Source organism: Alligator mississippiensis, chromosome 2 (assembly GCF_030867095.1).
Source record: "Alligator mississippiensis isolate rAllMis1 chromosome 2, rAllMis1, whole genome shotgun sequence".
NCBI lineage: Eukaryota > Metazoa > Chordata > Crocodylia > Alligatoridae > Alligator > Alligator mississippiensis.
The window spans coordinates 65889806-65908691 of NC_081825.1; the positions used below are offsets into that span (position 1 = coordinate 65889806).

The 18886-nt window shown below is 43.2% G+C and overlaps 1 protein-coding gene across 6 annotated transcripts in view; it reads right to left on the minus strand.

Annotated features, from left to right (window-relative positions):
• The window catches only part of MTUS1 (microtubule associated scaffold protein 1), a 173349-nt gene that overhangs the window by 22378 nt on the left and 132085 nt on the right, over window positions 1–18886 (minus strand). For 5 of the 6 annotated variants that reach the window (XM_019481293.2, XM_006262533.4, XM_019481292.2 and 2 more), the window contains one exon: window positions 4319–4385. In XM_019481293.2, coding sequence (XP_019336838.1) covers window positions 4319–4385 — 67 coding nt within the window. Of the gene's footprint in view, window positions 1–4318; window positions 4386–5580; window positions 5676–18886 lie in introns of those variants that run through there. The other variant, XM_019481295.2, reaches the window with a different exon arrangement.

The window sequence follows — 18886 nt, forward strand, 5'->3', positions numbered from 1 at the left end:
AAATTCAGTAAGGTCAAGTACAAAGCACTGCATTTACAAAAGAATAATCAAATGCTTCAATCATTTACAACAGAATGATCCAAGGACCCAGGAGCTATAGTGGACCACAAGTAGTATGAGTTGCAAAAAAAGCCAACATACTGCGATGTGTTAACAGGAGCATTACATATAAGTCACAGAAGTGATTCTTCCACTCTACTCAATTCTGGCAAGCCCTCATGTAGAGTACTAGGTAAGTTTTGGGCATCCCCCTTCAAGAAAGATGATGTGGTCAAATTAGAGAGTCCAGAGGAGATCAAAAAATGATCAGTGGTTTAGGAAGCACAACTTCAAAGAAAAGTTGGAGAAATAGGAATTATTTAGTCCAGAGAAGAGATGGAAGGATTTGATAACAGTCTCCCAATACCAGAAAAAGTAATTATGAAAGAGAAAGTTGATAGACTACAGCAGTGTTTCCCAACCTTTTCCAGCCCAAGGCACGCTTACGTTAGTAACATTTTTCTGCGGCACACCTGTTAAGGTATTCCCCATCCTGATACCTATCACAGCTCGTCGTAGCTCATTGCCATGGCACAATTCCATGGTACGCCTGTTTATTTCGGAAGGCACACTTTTGTGCCACAGCACACTGGTTGAGAAACACTGGACTATAGACTATTCACTGTGACTGCATAGAAGAGGACAAGGAGCAATGTTACTAAATTACAATGAGGGAAAATTAGGTTGTATATTATTAAGAAAACTGTCTTATCATGAAGGCAGTTAAGTACTAGAATAGATTACCTAGAGAGGCTGTGAAATCATCATCCCTGAAAGTTTAAGAGCAGATTAGACGAACACCAGGCTGATGGTAGGTTCTTTTTTTTCTAAACCATGAGCAGGGGATTGTCCTAGATGACCTCTTCTGGTCCCTTCCAGCCCTATTTTTCCAATTATTTTTATGATTAACTGAAAAATAGCTTCTAAAAAAAAAAATCCCTTTTATAGTCGCTTGTTAAAACAAATTAGAAAAGTAAATTTTAAAGCGTAAATTTTAAAGGGTAAACAAGCATTTTGATTTCCAAGTGCTGCGTGCTTTTTCAAACCATGTAAAATTGTTTATTACACCTTTGTTCCATCGTACATCGTTTCACACGGTGTGGGGTGGTTCAACCTGTTGCACACATGCTAGAAGTGTTAGAGGCAGTCTACGTTTGGCATCCAGCAAATCAGGAATGGCAGGAAATAAAGCAGGGCAGCAAACTAGACAGGGTGCAACAGGGCAAGGAGCAGAAAGCATCACACCAGATCAGACAGGGAAGGGGATCAGAGTGGTACATGGAGGGTGCAGGGCTGAGTGGTGACACACCTGCTAAAAAGGTTGGCTCCCACTGGTTTAGCAAGCAAAAAAAAAAACAACACTAGTTTCTATATTTCACTTGTGTACTGATAAACAACTAGAGAAAAAGCAAGGTGTTAACTAGGGTTTACACAACTACTCTGGGACCTCTGAATGAATCCAACTAACTCTGGACCTCTAAATGAATACATTTATGACCAAAGTTTTCAATGTTTATGGTTTCAGGCTGGAAGTTGCAAAGGATCTCAAATTAAATATTTAACTGCTGCTGAATTTCTACTCCCAAAACCTTCAAAAACCTGGAGAAAGAGGAAAAAGCATCCAACTATCATTTTCTACATGAAATTACTGAAGATTCTATGCAAAAATACAATAATCATAGCAACAAGATCACTATACATACCTGCATACTAAATTTTTAAGTGTTTATAAACATTAATTAGGCTAAGAATTACCCCAGGAAAAAAGGATAAAAACAGAACAGAACCCAGAAATTTGCTTGTTAAGCTCAACAGAGCACAATCTAAGAAGTCTCACAGTGGTTTAGTATCCAGCAGTAGAATTATTAGAACAGAGGTGCTCAAGCTTTTGACCACATGGGCCAGATGAGAAAAGCAGGGTCAATCCATGGGTCAGACAAATCCCCATGTGCCAGAACCAGGCTTTAGGCCTGGCATCATCCCCTCCCTGCCCTTGCATTCAAGGATCAGGCTGTGGGACCAAGCACCACTCATGCACACTGGGATCAGGCCTGAGGAGCTAACCCCTCCTACCCCTGAGCACTGGGATTGGGCCTTTTGGGGCCTAGCCTTGCCCTTGCCTGGCTCTGCTCACTTGGACCAGGCACCCGATTCAGGGAGCAGGACCCGAGGCTCCTCACATCCTTTTAGGGCAAGCTTCACTGAAAGTACGATTCAATCATTTCCAGAGGTAAGCATATTGAACAGCCTGCTTTCCCAATACTTTAGGACAGTGGTGATCAACCTTTTGCTCCCACCAGCCAGCTGAGTAGTACAGCGTTGGTCTGTGGGCTAGAGAGCCCTGTACACCCTGATTGGACCCTGAGGGTCTGATGCTGCCCCCTCCCACCCTCATGTACCAGAATAGGGCCCTGGCACCACCCCCTCCCAGCCCCCAACACTGGGATTGGGCCCTAGGGCCTGGTACTGCCCCCACCCAGCCCTGCACACTGGGATTAAGTACTCAATCCAGAACTCTAGCGGCCTCGGCATCACATGTATTCAGCATCCCCATGTTTCAAAATGGTGGCAGGGGCGCTTTAACTAAATCTTGCTGAACCAGCTGAATACACAAGACGAGAAAATTGCAGTGTGCTTTTGAACTAAAACACGTCAAAGATGGTCAAAATGTATTCGACATTTTTTGGTCCTCTTGGGCCTTGTGCCCAAGCTAATTTTACCACCCCTATTAAACAGGCATTCTTAAACAGTTGACCACTGCCAAGTTGGTAGGTATGTGAATCTGAAGGGCAAGAGAAGGATGAACAACTATACAGATTAAAGGGCAAGGTAGGGGGGATAACATATTTTTTGCTAGACATTAAGCAGACTGTCAGAGGACCATTTGTATGAAGCTGAAATGCCAGTATTAAGCTTCCCATTTTGTGTGACAGTATTTAAGTGTAAGCCTCAGTCCCAAACTAAGCAATTTATCAGTAGAAAGGTTAAAAAAAAGAAAGACATCAAGTTTTTCACTCTGATATCTGATAAGTCTACAACTTCATGTTAAAATTCCTTGCAAAAAATGAAAATGGAAATTTTAAAGATAAAAGTACCCAATATCCACACACCTTATCAAACCATCAGCACTATCAAGCCTACCTACTTATATTGTATGAAAAACACCAAGCAAAGCAAACCGGGCATTTTATTTTCAATTTTGCACAATACAAAGCAAGAAAGCAGTTGTCAAAAAATTAAATCTTACGACTCGTAATACATAAATAAAATATAATGAAATTAAAAGTTAGATGTAAACATTTGACACAGAGAAAAAGGCTTTCCTGACAGTTAGCTGTAGGATTCAATGAACCAGGATAAAAGCCAAGCTCATATTGTTCTTGGCTGCCAGCAAATGCCCATCTTATCAATCACTACTGTAAATAAAGCTGAAAATTAAATGCAGCAGCTGCATGTAACCAGACCTAGAAACACCATCCCAACCAAACTGAATAGTATTCACAACTTCGAAGTCATGAAAAAAATAAGTTTTTAGCTTTTCAGTAATAAATGGCATGTACGAAACGCCAAAGCATAGGTTATTCTATTGTAATAATACTACCACAGTGGGTCTCAACACAACGAAAACGAGCTAGAAAAGCCCCATTTGCCTCAACTGCCACTTCATTTTCATTTCAAAATAGGTTTATTACAGGATTATACCCCTTTAAGATTAAGGCCAAAAAATACCATTAAAACCAGTTAAATTCAACTTCAAAGTTGGCAAAAACTAACCCTTCTGCTTTACAGTTAGTCGTCAGTATTATAGCTGTCCCCCAGGATGATTTAAGCATTTAATGCTATTACTCCGATTGCATTTCCTGCTGTTAATTTTACACTTATTTGCCTACAAGTCCGTAAAAGAAAGAAAATATAGTAAAATTTATATACCACGTTTTGCAGCTTTGTTTAATGGACTTTGTCAGCAATTCTCTGTAGAAACAATTTATGCATCAAACAGGAATGAATATGCAGACAGTAAGACAAAAAGTGAATGTTTTGGTCATCAGATACCTGCTTCCTGAGGAGGCCATCCTCGGCTTACCCAGATCAGTGCCAGGAATTCAGTGAACCCAGGGTCATGCTGTCAAGACTCCAGAGAAGTGCACTGCTTAAGCATTTGAACAGAAATCAGCCAGGGAATTCAGGAGTTTTTACAATACCATGATATCTGTCTCTCTCAACTCCTCAGTTTTGCTACATTCCTCTTTTCCCCAAAATTAGGAAAGTGGATCCTTACCCAGCTCTCCTCGTAGGTTAACAAGCTCTTGAGATAACTCTTCATGATGTTTCAGCGCTTCCTCCCTCTGTGGAAACCCCCCCCCCCAAAAAAGCCACAGTTAGTTATTAGTGTTTTACAGCCGGCCAATAATTACCTTGTGTGCAATCTGTAGAAAAACAACAGGAGATGGGAGTGAGAAGCCAACATATGAATCATTCAGGGTACGAGTTTTGCTGCTACAAACAGGCAGATGCTCCTCAGTCATTAAGGAAGTCGTTCCTTAGGAAAAAAAAATTTTTTAATTCTTCTAACACTGCCATTAGCGAGAAGAAATGTTGGAAGCATGCATAATTTTAGGATGGGTGCCACCCTGGCTGTTGACCCACAGGACAAGTCAGGTTAAGGCTATGCCATGCTGCACAAATACTTACTTTAAGATTATGGGCTCTGCGAAAAGTCAACAAGCCTAAAAACTTTGTTAGAAGCAGCTCAAGTCTTCTGTGCTGGGAAAGGGACAGGGCAAAGTAAAAGAAAAAAGTGGTAGAGGGGAGGAGGTCCTCTGGGCTCATTGGACTGCCCACACTGAAACACGGGCCTCTGCAACGCACCAAACGAGGACAAGACAGTCTCCTGGTATGAGGGAGTGATCTGGGGAAGTCAGGACACCAACCCAAAAGTCTCCAAGAGGTTCAAACGTTGCAAGCCACTTGTGCGCAAAGCCCACAGGCTCCTGGAAGAGGTGGGGGATGCCACACCAAACCTACGGGCATCAATGGAGCAGGCTGACCGCTGGGAAAGACCTATTCCTACAGCACTGTAGGACCAGGTGAGTCCTCCATTGGGCATGACCTTGGCAGAGGAGCTTGTCTTGAGCAGAACAACCCGAGCTCTGGGCATGGGTGCATCGCAGCAATGCTGCACAGGAGGGACCTCTTGGACAGCCCCGCGGGAAGGTGGCATCCAGAGGGCGGCACAGTGGGCACTTTGGAGAAAGCTGTGGTCTTTGCAAAAAGCCCAGACGGGGCAGAGGTGGTTGGCACGGAGCCAGATGACCAGCCAGATTTGGAAGTTGGTAGTGAAAGGGGAAAGAGATAGAGGAAGGAAAGGAAAAAAGGAGGAAGGAAAGGGCACCAGCCCCTTCTCCTTAAGCAGGCTCAGCTGAAAGCAGAGGGAACAAAGCAGCCCACGCAGGACCCTGCCCCCCACGTGCCCCCGCACAAGGCCGAGGCCGGCGGCGCCCCCCACCCCGCGCACCTGCCCAGCCCCCGTCCCGCAGTTACCCCGGCCGCGGCGCAGGGGGCCGCCAGGCACGTCCTGCTGCTGGAGCAGCCCATGGCCGCCCGCTCCGCGCCGCCCCGGGCACAGGTGGGCGCCCCCCGGCCGGCCGGCCGCCAGCCTGCTGCGCGGTGCAGTTACCGTACTTCTCGGACCGCCCCCCCCCCCCCCGCAGGAGCGCTCGCCGCAGCCTCTGCAATTGGCACCGGCTGCCAGCGAGCGCTTAAAGCCGCAGCCCGCCCCCCCGGCCACGAGCCACCGCCGCTTCTCCAGCGCGGGGAGAGGGGGAAGCCCCCGCGGCCGGGAAGGGTGTTTATTTTCAGCTGACACCAGGCTGCCGCCCCACGCAGCGCCGCGGGACTGAGGGGGCACTGCCGCACCCCGCCCACCCCTCCCCCCCCAAGCACAGCCGTACTTGGTCATCTACTTTTTTTGAATACCTGCTACACCAGTCACTACGGTAACAACCCCCGCCGCCACGGGGCAGGGAGGCGCCCGGATCCCGCTGGGCCCCTTATCTGGCCGCAGGCAGGAGCCGGCGCAGCTCGGCCAGGCTGCTGCTGCCACACCACTGGTTTCCTTCCTCCAGTGCTTACCTGTGCAGTAGGTCTCCTCCTCTGCCCCCTACTTGCCCCCTTTTCCTCCCCACTCCCCAAGCCGACTTCCCACGTCCTTGCCCTTGACCTTTGCTGACTCGCCCCAGCAGGGCAGCCCCGTCTGCCACCTCCCCAGAGAGAGACCCTCTAAACTCTGCCTAGCAGCACCTGCCATAAGCAAAGGCCACGGCCCTTTGAGTCAAAGCCAGGAAGCTCTTGGTGACCTACAGCGGTTCCCAAAACCTCTGACAGATTGTGCACTACCGATTTAAAATGACAACCTTAAGTACCACCAGCAAATTTTGGTCATATAAAGTAATTGTAATAAATCTGTTAATGTGTACCTCTGGCAGGCTGTCTGTGTACCACTGGTGCTACCCATGCCACAGATTGGGAACCAATGACCTACACAGATGAGCTTCAGTTCCCTGGTGTCATTAAGGCAGTGGTTCTGTGAATTAAGCAGCTCCAATCTCAAAAACAAAGAGTTAGATCTATTACAGTGCTCACCTTGAAGCAGGGCAGGGCACTGGGGATGACTTGAGCCTGCTCTCTCACCACACCTTGATGCACCCCTCAGAGGACCTTGCAGCAGCCCAGGGTGCCCCAGCACTGAGAATCAAGCCCAGGTTGAGAATTGCTGCACTACAGTCTCTAACAATGCCCCAGGGCAAAGCAAAGCAGGCCAGGATGCCACCTTGCCATGTTCAGTGGACCTGCTGGCACTGTTGGCAGGGAAGCTCCTCTACCTCTGCCATCTGGTTAAAAAGTAACAACCATGCTGCTTCTGTCCCAGCTGGAGTACAAAGCACAATCCAAGTTTAGCCAATCCAGTAGCAACCTCCACTCCTTAAGGGCAAGAACTGAGTTTATAATTCATAATGGTGTTAAAGCAGAACACTACATTTAGCTTACTTTCACTGAAGGGGAAAAAAAAGAAACTTTTTAGCTGGGGCAGGTTTTTTTTTTTTTAATGGCTTTAGGACATACCTATGAAGGCAAGAACTTGGATTTTGCTAAACACAAAAGGTTCCAGAAAACTGAAGAACCCACTAAACTTCAAAAGCCAGTAATTGCAATAAACACTACAAATTACACTCCCAAATTTATAGAGCCTGTTTAAAAGGGGGAAAAAATCTCTGCAGCCAGCCATAACAGAATTACACTGTCAGACACGCAGAAGCTAAAATAACTGTATTATAGAGAGATTTATGGAACATTAATTTTCAAAAGCCCATGAACAAATTAAGGTGTCAAGTATTACAAATATACGACTCACATGAAACTTCAGGAAAGAGGTATGGGCTGGGTTCCCCCCTCCTCTTACAAACTTCACAAAAAAAGTATCTCAGTATAAGACCAGATCTCAGTGTAAAAAAGATCATTTAGATCCTGAGATTTGCCACGGTAGCTACAAAATTTATCAAAAAAGCAAATTTAAAAGTTGGATTCCAGGTGCAATAACATTAGATTTGGGATTCTGCATCTAGGCATTTGTAAAATGCTAACTACTGTACTTACATTAATCAGAGATGTGAAAAAAAAATTTTCCATTTGAAAGTTCATGTAACTTGATCTCAGCTACATAGTTGGTCGTATAAGAGCATCCTTACCTTACCTTATTTTCCAGTAAGAAAGCCTTACCTCTTGCGCACCTACTTATTAGCAGGTATCCTGGTTTTCCCCAATTAAAAAACAAAACAAAATGCAAATGCTCTGATAAAACCCCTAAAATCTGTGATTAATATGAAAGGCCCCCCACAGCCCTGCTTATGCCCCTATCTCCCTGCCCATAGCCCCTGCTCCCCAAGCCCTGCCAGAGGGGGCCCCCAGGTGCCAGGGCTGTGGGGCCAGGGCCCCGTGTCTGCAGCCCTCTGCCCTTGGCAGGAGGTTGAGGCTGCTGCAGTGGAGCAGAACCCAGCCCGCCCCCCCGCTGCAGGCTTGGTCTGGGGGCATGGGTGACTGGTGCCTCCGAGTCAGCGATTGCGCGGGGGTCTCCTAGGGGCTGATCGCACTGACTGGGGAGTTCTCCGCCTCCAACCTCGCTCACCAAGAAGCAAGCGCGCTGCTTCTGGGAGTCCCGTGGCCACTTCCAGAAACAATGCAGCCACTTTTGCTGGCAACCCTGCTCCCCAGCTGGCCCTTGCAGGGGGGACACTGGTGCTCCTGCCTGCCCCCCAGCTAAACAGGGAGGGCAGCCTGACAGGGAGTGCATATGCACCCCTATGCATTGCCACTGGCTGGGGGGGGGGGGGGGGGGGGGGGGGGGGGGCAACTCCCTGCAGCTGCACATACTCCCAGAGGGCAGTGGGACCCACGCTGCCAGATCTGTGCACAGGGCAGGGCTCCCTGCCGTGCTGCCCTCCCTCCAGGCCTCTGCAGCCTAGTGGGCACAACCTGGCGCTGCAGGGCAGAGTGGGGCTGCACAGGAAAGCTCATTGCTGCTACAAGCTCCACACTACCTTGGCAACGTGGCTCTGCATGCGCAATAATGAGGGGCACAGCCCTATGCCACCACAGTTGTGTGCACAGAGGATACGTCGCCAGGGCAGCACAGAGCTTGCAGTGGCAAGCAGCCATCTTGTGTGGCCCCACTCTGCCCTGTAGCACCAGGTCCCACCTGCTGAGCTATGAAGGCTCTGGGGGAGAGCAACAAGTTGGGAGCCTGAGCCTGCAGTGGGCAGCCCACTTCAACTCCTTCCCCATGCACAGATCTGGGGGGCATGTGCCCCTCTGCCCCCCAGCAGTGCCCATGGCATGGGGGAGCCAGCTTCTCCCCTCCCGCCTTCTGGACAAGCCACCTGTGACCTCATCTCACTCCCTGCCGGGACTCTGCAGCCATGCATTTCAGTGCCAGGCTGCAAGCCCCAGCCCTGCCCAACTCCCTCCCTCCTTCCCTATGGGGGCCTCAGTCCATGCCCCACCTCCCCCACTACAACTTATCTGCAGGAGCTGCACATGACAACCCCTCCCTGACTGCCCTCTTCCTGCTCCCTCCCAGCCTGTTGCAGGCTGGCCTGAAGAGGGCTTGCTGCAACACTAAAATCTGCAGGTTTCTCTGCTAAAATGAAAAATCCATGTTTCACTCCATTTTTCCGTGGGAAACGGAAAACCCAGATCCCTGCTTATTATCTAGATTTATTCAGTAACTAGATTTATGGCATCTGTCATATGATTTGGTATTACATGCAGGAGAAAAAACGTGCTGAAAAGAACTAGTCCTGAATATGTGGGAAATCTACAAAATAAATCAAGTAGAACATAGTATTCAAAAATACAAAGATGAGATAACATTCAGAGTAGCTGCTTTCCATTTTTGTAAAATATGGCATCGTATTATTATTTATTACTACAACATTGTAGTATTTTGGCCCAGAATATATGTGCTCTGCAAGATTAAGTTTAAACTAAGACTAGAAATTGAGAGCAGTCCCAAAAGGACTGGATGACAGGAAAAATAAACTACTAATCTAGTACAGGCTTACTGATAAACTTCAAAAATCTAAGATTTCACTCAGATCCTTAAGTCTGCTTATTTTTTCAAATAAGTCTAGTGTTAATGAAATACTCCATTTTAAGCAAGGATCTTCCTACTCAAATCACTGAGGGAACAAGTACCTGTAATCATCATTCCAAAATGTGTGACAGTTATTTCTAAGGCAACTGGTATGTCCTAGGCACAACATCATTATCACTACATCACAGGACCAAGCAGGAAGGTTACAAAACTGGTCTCTTCCTTTTTCAAGCACAGGAAACAAACACATTTTGGCCAAAGTCAGTGTTTTCCAGACCTGATTCTGGGAAGCAAGAAAATTGTCAGGGGGCAGGGTGGAGCAATAAGAATCTGTGCTAGGTCTACAGTGGAGATGTATCAAGTTTGAAGTAAGGGGTTCAAGTCCTTTTCGTAGTGTGCCTGTTCTTCAGGAGCAGCACTCACATACTTGCTGCATGAGAAAAATTTGGGGAGGTTTTAAGAATGTGCTAAATATTTCATCTGTGGTAAGTCTGAGGGCAGAGGTCCAGGAGGACAGAGCTCAGTGCACCTGACTACAGTCAGATGTAATGCAAGACTGGACTGGGAGAGAAAAAGAGCCTCGGCTAAGAACTTTGGAATGCGAATGTGTGTGAAATCTCAGATTTTCAAAGTTCATCTGTAGCCTGCACTGCTTTAGCAATTTGTTTTTCCTGTCAGCCAGTCCTTTTTGCAGGCCTTTTAGTGACCTTTTATAAATACAGGGCAAAAGGACTAACTAATATCATAAAAATAGGAGCAATTGCCAACAGCTACTCTGCTCCAATGATGGAATGAAAAAAATCCTATGTTTATGCTTAACGTGTCTTATATTTCCATTTCAAGAGCTGCAAGCCATGTTTTGCTTTGTGACGTTCCTTCATTACATGTAAAAAATTTATAATCCCTTCAATATCGCTTTTCTACTTGAAAAGCCATAAAAGACATGGTAAATCTGGTTTTAGTTTTGTGTGTTGCCTAATAAACTAGTATTGCACGTGTGTTACTACTTACAAATTTACACTGTAAATCCTAAATAAACTTGACTTCTTGCTTTTGCAATCAGAATAAATTTTCATTTGAAATTGTCTTTAAGTTGTTAAATGGAAACACGGTCCTAAATAATGAGCAAGTTACCCTTTATATATTGTAATATCTGGCCTTTTTAAGTTTCTTTTTATGTACTGATGTGATAAGCCATTTACCATGCACCCTTGACCTCCTCACTTGCACTTTGCTCACACATTCAACTTCTCTGGGACTGCTAGAGAGACATTCCAAGCCTCTGAGCAGCTTTGAACATTTTTAAGAAGTTACCCATCTGGAAAAGCTGTTTTCCATCCTTCAGAGAATGTGAGTTCTCAGCCCTTAAAGTTTACATCACTGAGACTCAGGCTTACAGTATTCTGTACTATGACAGATTTTTAAAATACTGCACATCATCAGGATTAGAAAAAGAAAACTGAAAACATCTTGGGGTCTTCCATGTGCTTGTTATCAGATTTTGGGGTTCATAACTCTTTTGAGGGTCTGGGAAGCGGGCGCTTAAGACAGTTGCAAAGTTTCAGATGAATCCTGGCTATTGAGAAACCCATCTGGGTTCTCTCAGTACCACAAGCCTGCCTTTAAAAAGCTGACAAAAATGAGTAATAATAAACATTAACTCTCAACCTAGCTAAAATTATTTTATATACGGCACATATAACATGGCATATAGAAATACATGAGAAACTATATAATGGTCTCTCAACACTTGTTTGAAGTGAGCTATGCAGCTCATTTGTAACTTCATATTTGATAGTTCTGCTTTTAAAAAGTAGTGTACTGCCAGTTCATATTTATCATGTAGTCCTTATGCTACATGCAGTTTTATATAAAAATGTATTATTTTAGTTTACCCTTCTGGAGCTGATCATGATTTCCCCCATCCATTCTTGCTAGAAAAAGAGCTATAGAACTATATACAAAAAACTAGAACTCATGCTTCCAAAATGAAAGGTATCATTTTGGAAGCACGAGTTCTAGTTTTTTGTATGTCTTTTTGTCTCAGACCAACACAGCTACCAAGTACACGCATAGAACTATATGTACTTCTATTTACAAATATTAGAGCTAAGGACAGACATTCAGGGCCATTAGGGGGGAGGTTAAACTGGATCAAAGGTTGCCTTATATCAGTTAAGTCAGGATGGGGAGAACAGCAGTGGGGGTTAACAGTCCAGCAGGCTGGACAAGATGGGGGGTGTTCTGGGGTATGGGGGAAGAGATGCAATCCATGAGTGGTGGGGGGCAGGCGCGACCTGCAGGTGGGGAGGTCAGTGGCATTACTCCCATTCCCCCCTCCCACCTCTCCTCCCCATCAGGATTTACTTGCTCAGCTCCAGTAGTGGTGAACACTGATAAAAGTGGCTGCACCAAAAAGTGACATATGGGATTGAGGGTCGAGAAGGCTGCCTGGTCATGGGGAGGGGGGAAAGCAAGAGGCCAGGGGCGCAAAAAAATAGCCCAGGAGGAGGGGAGGGGGGGGAGTGAAAAGAGCAGCCCCAGGGCTGGGACCAGTTGCTTGGATTCCTCAGCCCTGGGGCAGCACAGGGAAGATGTACAGATGTTCCATGCACCAGTTTGATTTAAATCAAACTACGTAGATCCAGGTTCATCTTAAACCAAGTTCTGCAATTTTTAGACCAGTTTGTGTACATGGAACTTCTGTACAGTTACAGGCTTAAACTGACTGCCAGTCACTGAGACTGGGTCTGTAAGTGTTCGGTCAGCAGCAGGATAAGCAAATTTTAAAACTGTGCAGCCATTTTGAACCCGATTTAACCTTCCCAAATGTCTATGCTTAGCTTAGGACTACTTCCTTAAAAGACATTAATCAAATTAACTATTTTTGTCCACAGATACATTGTCTCTTTTCAAATGATTTTACATTCTTAACTTCATCAATGAACGTCTACCTAATCAATAATTGCCCCCCCCCCCATATTAACATGAAACAAAAGATATACAATACAAATACATAAATATATCAGGACCTTTCAACTGCAGTAGTTTGCCTTAGGTACGTCTTCCTGCCTTCCACCTAACTCAGAAGGTAATGTTCTTTAGGCAGGGAACCTTGATGTTCTGCTAGCTGTAAGTGTCATGCACACAGAGGCATAACATGTCTTGAGCAGCTTCAAAGCACAGGGCCGTACTGACTGCTGTGCTGTCAGTGTCCAGCCATGGCAATGGCAATTTTTGCATCTCCCCACGCCCCATAGGCCCAAGTTGCATTCCCCTTCCCTTTGCTATACAACTAACACAACTATGTGTTTGCATAAACACTTATATAGTAATAGTTCCCAAACTGTGGTCCATAAATCACTACTGATTTATATAAAAAAGAACCTATATCCTTTTCAACTTCTCAACTGCATTACAAGAATCCTGAAACGCACCTTAAATGCTTCCACACTATTACTCTTCCATGTAAAGAATGGTACCACATTTAAAGTTTGAGTCTAGACTGATGAATTACATAAGAATTTGATCTACTCAGGGGGGTACTGGTCTGGAGGAACTGGGTACTGTTGCTGCCTGAGTCACTATACTACTTGGCAAACAAGTCCTTTGCTCCTTTCTTCAATTTACTCATTTGTAAATTGGAAACATACCACCCACTTCTCTTTTTAAAGGATTATGATCATTATGATCACTGTGTGAAAAGTGTTCAGAGCTAAATATAAAACCATTAGAACATGGCTTTTAAAGAGAGACACTCATTCAACAGGGAAATGTGCTACAACAGAGTAAATCACTTCAGTTGATTACATAACACACCAATTCATCATCACAGCAAAAAAGAAGCACTTAAAATGATCTACTCTTATATTTATCATGTTCTACCATTTAGCCTTAGGAAGGAAAGTCTGATGAGTTCTGCTGTCAAATTGCAGCCCTAATATCAAACTGAAAAAAAAAATCTATTTTAGAAGTTATGGGTAGGTGTAATGAACTGTGGTTTCATTTATTTGTAAATGCTTCTTGAGATGCGAGTCTATAAACCTACCCACTTACCCACCAATTTCCAAGAACCTGGTTAGAACCCTGCTCAACCCCACTTTTCTTTTTTTAAACAGGGAAGTACACCCATAATGGATAATGATTCATAGCATGAAACATACTATCTTGATCCTAGCAGTAGCTTGTATCAGGATGGACCATCACAAATTGCAATGCATCTGTTCTTCAGGATATACTGCTAGCCACAGGTCACAACATAGAACCAACCAATCACATTTTTTGTAAGCCACACTTCAGTTATCCATATTTTCATCATCAACTAATTGTAACCTAGAGGCAACTTATGTACGTTGACTCATGGCTGCTCCTATAGCCATTCAGTAACATTATAGATTTAATAGATTTCAGAGACATTAGGGCTGGAAGGAACCTCAGAAGATCATCAAGTCCAGCCCCCTGCCCCAGGGGCAGGAAGTCAGCAGGGGTCATAGGATCCCAGCAAGATAAACATCCAGATTTCTCTTGAAGGTGTTCAAAGTAGGTGCTTGAACCACCTCTGGCAGCAGTCTGTTATATTTACTTGTCTAGTCTGCCCTACTTATGTAACCCGAATAATATCTCTACATGTTGTCACTCTACATGTACATAGTACTGTCAATGGTTCTGTATACAAAAACAGATGAAAGTCTGGCACTGTCACAGGCCAGCTGGGCACTGTGAGTATATTAATTTAGTTGCAGATTGACCGAGCACTGCAACTTGATTAGCCACTGGGCTTTTTGGTTCAGGATTGAGGTGGTGATTTTGGGAGGAAAGCAATGGAAAGGTTTACTTAATTTTGGGGGGACCCCACAGACCAGATAGAGTGGCCTGGTGGGCAGCATCCGGCCCCCAGGTCACATTTTGCCCACCCCTGTATTAGAGCATCACAGCAGTTCCTTCCCTAATAGCATATTCCACTTTGTTTAATGTCTATTTAGGTGGTTTATTCAGGATGTTTTATAGTAAAATATAATCTGGTTATACTTTTAAAAATCCACCAGTTCAAGGTAAATATCTGCAGTCACTCATCGACCAAATTTCATAGAATCATTGAGAAGTTGCACTGGAAGGGACTTTGAATGGCCATCTAGTCCAACCCCCTGCTTAAGGCAAGTTGATCACTATCCTGTACAATTCCACTGTCTAACCTAGGCAGCCCTGACAAGACAAAACACCGTAACCTGCCACAGATAAAGCAGGGGGACTACAGTCACCAGTGTCCTACTTCTGTAAAGGTTTAAATTAAGACCACTTTTAAATACTTTCCCCATCCTGTTTCCATTGATGGCTTTTGTAGCCTCAGTTTTTTCATCTCTTAGCTCTTTACTGGGGAAATACATTGCTGTATCATTAACATAGCAGTGTACACTTGCAATCAAACAGTCCTATATGCTAAAGAAAAAGCTAAACAGAGAGCTATTGCTAAAATCTCATATTTAAGAAATTCACTACTTGTGGTAACTACATGCTTTGTATAGTGTATATTTTATTTTTAACCTCTGTTCTCAACAGAGCACTTCTCAGGTGTAATTTTCCAGGCTTGATCTGTCTGCACACAGATGTTTTTTGAAGTGTTTGAAGAACAGTTGAATTATTTGGGTAAGAAGAACAAAAAAATCCTTACATGATTAAAAAGCATGTCATTACTTTGGACTGTTGGAATTAAAGGCTGAAGACTGGAAAGGAAAATACCTTGAAGTCTTCTGGTGAAAACTGTTTGAGATTTTGCCAAGTTATATTTTGAAATTTCAGCTCTTTGGTTACCATAGTAAATTTAAACACAAAACAACAGTACTTTTAACCTATTTTAAGCTACAAACTGAATAAGGGAGGGCTGCCTCAGAGTACTGTCCATTGCAGCTGAAAGCTTTATGTATACTGTGTGATGCAAGATGACTTCATACCTCAGTGGGTAGGAAAGGCTGACACGAGGCTCCTTTTCTTAACTTTGTCTATCTGACAGGGCAATGAAGCTGACAAGTAAGATCAGTGCTTCCAAGACTGCTGGTTCTTTTTAAAATCCTAGGAAATTCCATAGAAAACTGTCACTCATGTTACGATGATTGCACAGATAAGCCCTTAGACAGGAAATTCCAAATTTACAGCTATTCATGCACTGATGACACAGAAACCAGTTGAAAAAGTTACCCTTCCGCTAACTGATGCTTACATTGCTTCTTGCATTCCACATCCTGGTTTAATATCTGCATCTAAGTTGTGATGGCCTTCTGGAATAGAAGGTCTCAGTCACGTCAGTTCCATCCAGCAAATTCTCCTGGACTGCATCACCATTCCTGAGTATTGTCTGAATCAACATTCCTATCATCATCTTGGCACAATTCAGGGACTGACATCAGAGTCTGCTCATCTTCCAGTTATACAACAATAAAATGTTCTGAGATTTTAATATTCTGTACAGCCCTACATAATTTTATTAGCTTTTTTCTTCAGTGCTGGCTTTTAAAGCTCTTGACAAACTAAATGATATCTTAATGCTATGAAACTTCAGTTCTGGTTTTATACAAACCATGATTTAGAAAGCTTTTCCCAGTCCAAGTAAATGGTTTATTCTATCTTAGATGCTACTTTCTTAGTAGTAAACACAGCACAATTATACATCAATTGAAATTATTTCATTACTTAAAATACGTGACAGGATGAAAGGCAAGTTTCATGCTAGTACCACTGCAATGACAGTGGCAAGTAATTTAAGTAATTGCAGCAATGCACTTCATTTTCACTGGAAAGATTATGGAATTCTACAGAGTGGCTTTAGAGAGCAGATCTAGTCTTGCTACTTTTGTGTAGGTAACAGAATTATTTCACTAGAAGTAACGTGACAACATATTCAATATACGCTGCAAATCTGAAGGGGAAGGGAAATCTAACTAACCTTATTTTAATTCTTAAGTGACCTCACTGGTACATCAAAGATGGTTTGTCCCCTCTGCACACCAAAGGCATTTTAATTAAAAAGGAGCAAGAAAAAAGCTGTTTTGGAAAACGTAAAGACTGTTTCGATAGCCAAACATCATTTCAGGGATAATTATTGTTGGGTTGTTTTTGTTTGTTTCTTAATAGGTGAAAAGCAAGTTTAAAGTTCAAATTGCTCAGCTATAATCAATTGACAGGAACAGAACAATGTGGGATTTTTAATGTATACCAAGGGTTGAAGAGGGCAATGCATAAGAGAAACTACAGATTTTCAGGTTACTATGTGTATTGCGGAGCATTATATTTCTTAAGAAACACAGATTTAATTTTATAATAGATTACAGAATTGCAATCTGAAATTCAGATTCTTTTAAATACAGCCTCTGGTTTCTACCCTATTTGGTACAGACAAGTTGCACTACGTTTTTTCAACTGTTTGTTACTATTTTTATATTGGAAGATGGTCACATCTTATGGTCATATCTTTTATTTATTAATTTTTTTATATAATGTGACCATCTTCCAATACATAGCAAATTAAAATTAACTAGTAAAAGTAATATTAAAACAAGTTAAAGAAACAAAACCAGAGAATTACAGATTTACTCCTGCTACAGTTGCAAGAAATACCTATAAAAACCAAATACCACAGATGGGACAGGAACCTTGATAACATATTGTATGTGGTCAGTTTCATTACTTCCTCTACAGTGTCAGTTTTCCCCTGTCTTGCTGGTAAAGGTTAAAAACAGGAAAATGTGATTATAAAATGACAAGAATTGGCTGGGGAATATAGACCACAAGGTTGAACAATAACTTAGAACTGGGGGAGGAGGGTGGTGTCAGGGTTTTGTTTTTACTGATGAGATTTCAGTTTGATGCATCCTTCTGGTAATAAAACATCTACATTCATCAATCTTTTAACAGATGAAGTCACTCTAGTTTCAGATATTCATGTCAGCCACCTTGTTAATGTCCAACAAATAATCTGGAGCAAACTTTTATCCTGCATTAGTTTGTTGTAGCAACATGACTACTATTGTTTAAGTAATGTCATCTGGACTCCAGGCAAGTAAAACCTGGATTTTAGAATTCTAAAGTCCAGAGTTCTTTCACTTCAGATGGGTTACCTGGATTTTAAGCAGATGATATTCGCAAAGACCGAATCTTAAACCTAAAGACAGAAATCATCAGGACAAACTCTGATGAGTTTAGGAAGTTATTAGGGTAAATGATTAATGCTGACAGATAATGCCTCTGCATAAGCATATTAAAAAGTAAATTTAGAGCTGAGACAGTTTAGGGGTAGATATTTCAGACAAAAAAAAAGCAGCAGTATTATATAATCACTAGATTTGATTGAAGGAAGATCTAGTACGAGTGGTCTTATCACCTCCTTCCAGTGGAGCTGGGTGGATTTGTCGATTACATATTCTGCTTTTTGTGTTAAACATTTGACAGGGAAGTGCTGTTAAGTTAAAAACGGCACTAACAGATCTCAAACATTTGGGCAAAAAAATAACAGAAGCTTAGAAACCTGTGCAAAGGAAAGGATTAGGAAGTGCAGCATAGATTTTTACCAATGCTGAACTCTATGTGCATTTTTAAAGGCTACTGTATATTCTGGAACAGATATTCAGTGAAGATAGGTCTCCCCTAACTGAACTCAAACTCCATAGTAGTCAGTTTTCCATACTTTGAAACAAAATTGTTAAGAGGGTCTCAGATTTGTTTTGCAGTTCAGGAGAAACTAGAAGATTAGCACCTCCTGGCATCAGGCAGTTGAAAGTACGGAGATGTTACTGTTAAGATACGAGTTACCAAAATTTTGGAAGAGGTGTGTTAACATAATGTCTATACATATCCTGCTTTGTTGCTAGAAATTCTGTTTGCAAAACAGCATCTGGCATTGCCAAGCTGCTAGAGCCAGTCTATACCCAGAATCTGTAGTGGGTCCATGTAGCTCCAAACAGCAGCTGCACTGCCAGAGCAGTTAGTGCATCCTAGGAAGGTACCAGGTGCTAAGTGGACAATAACAGCATGCCAAAGACATAGGAGCAACTACATGCATTGTAACTGGCTGGCAGCTGAAACTTAACTCCACCTGGAGGAGATGTAATAATTGTGCAGGCAAAAAGGAGGACTTTGCTGCTGCAGAGGAGCTTTAGGTATAAAGACTATGCCTAACAGTACTGTAGAAAGGGGAGGGAGAGAGGGAGT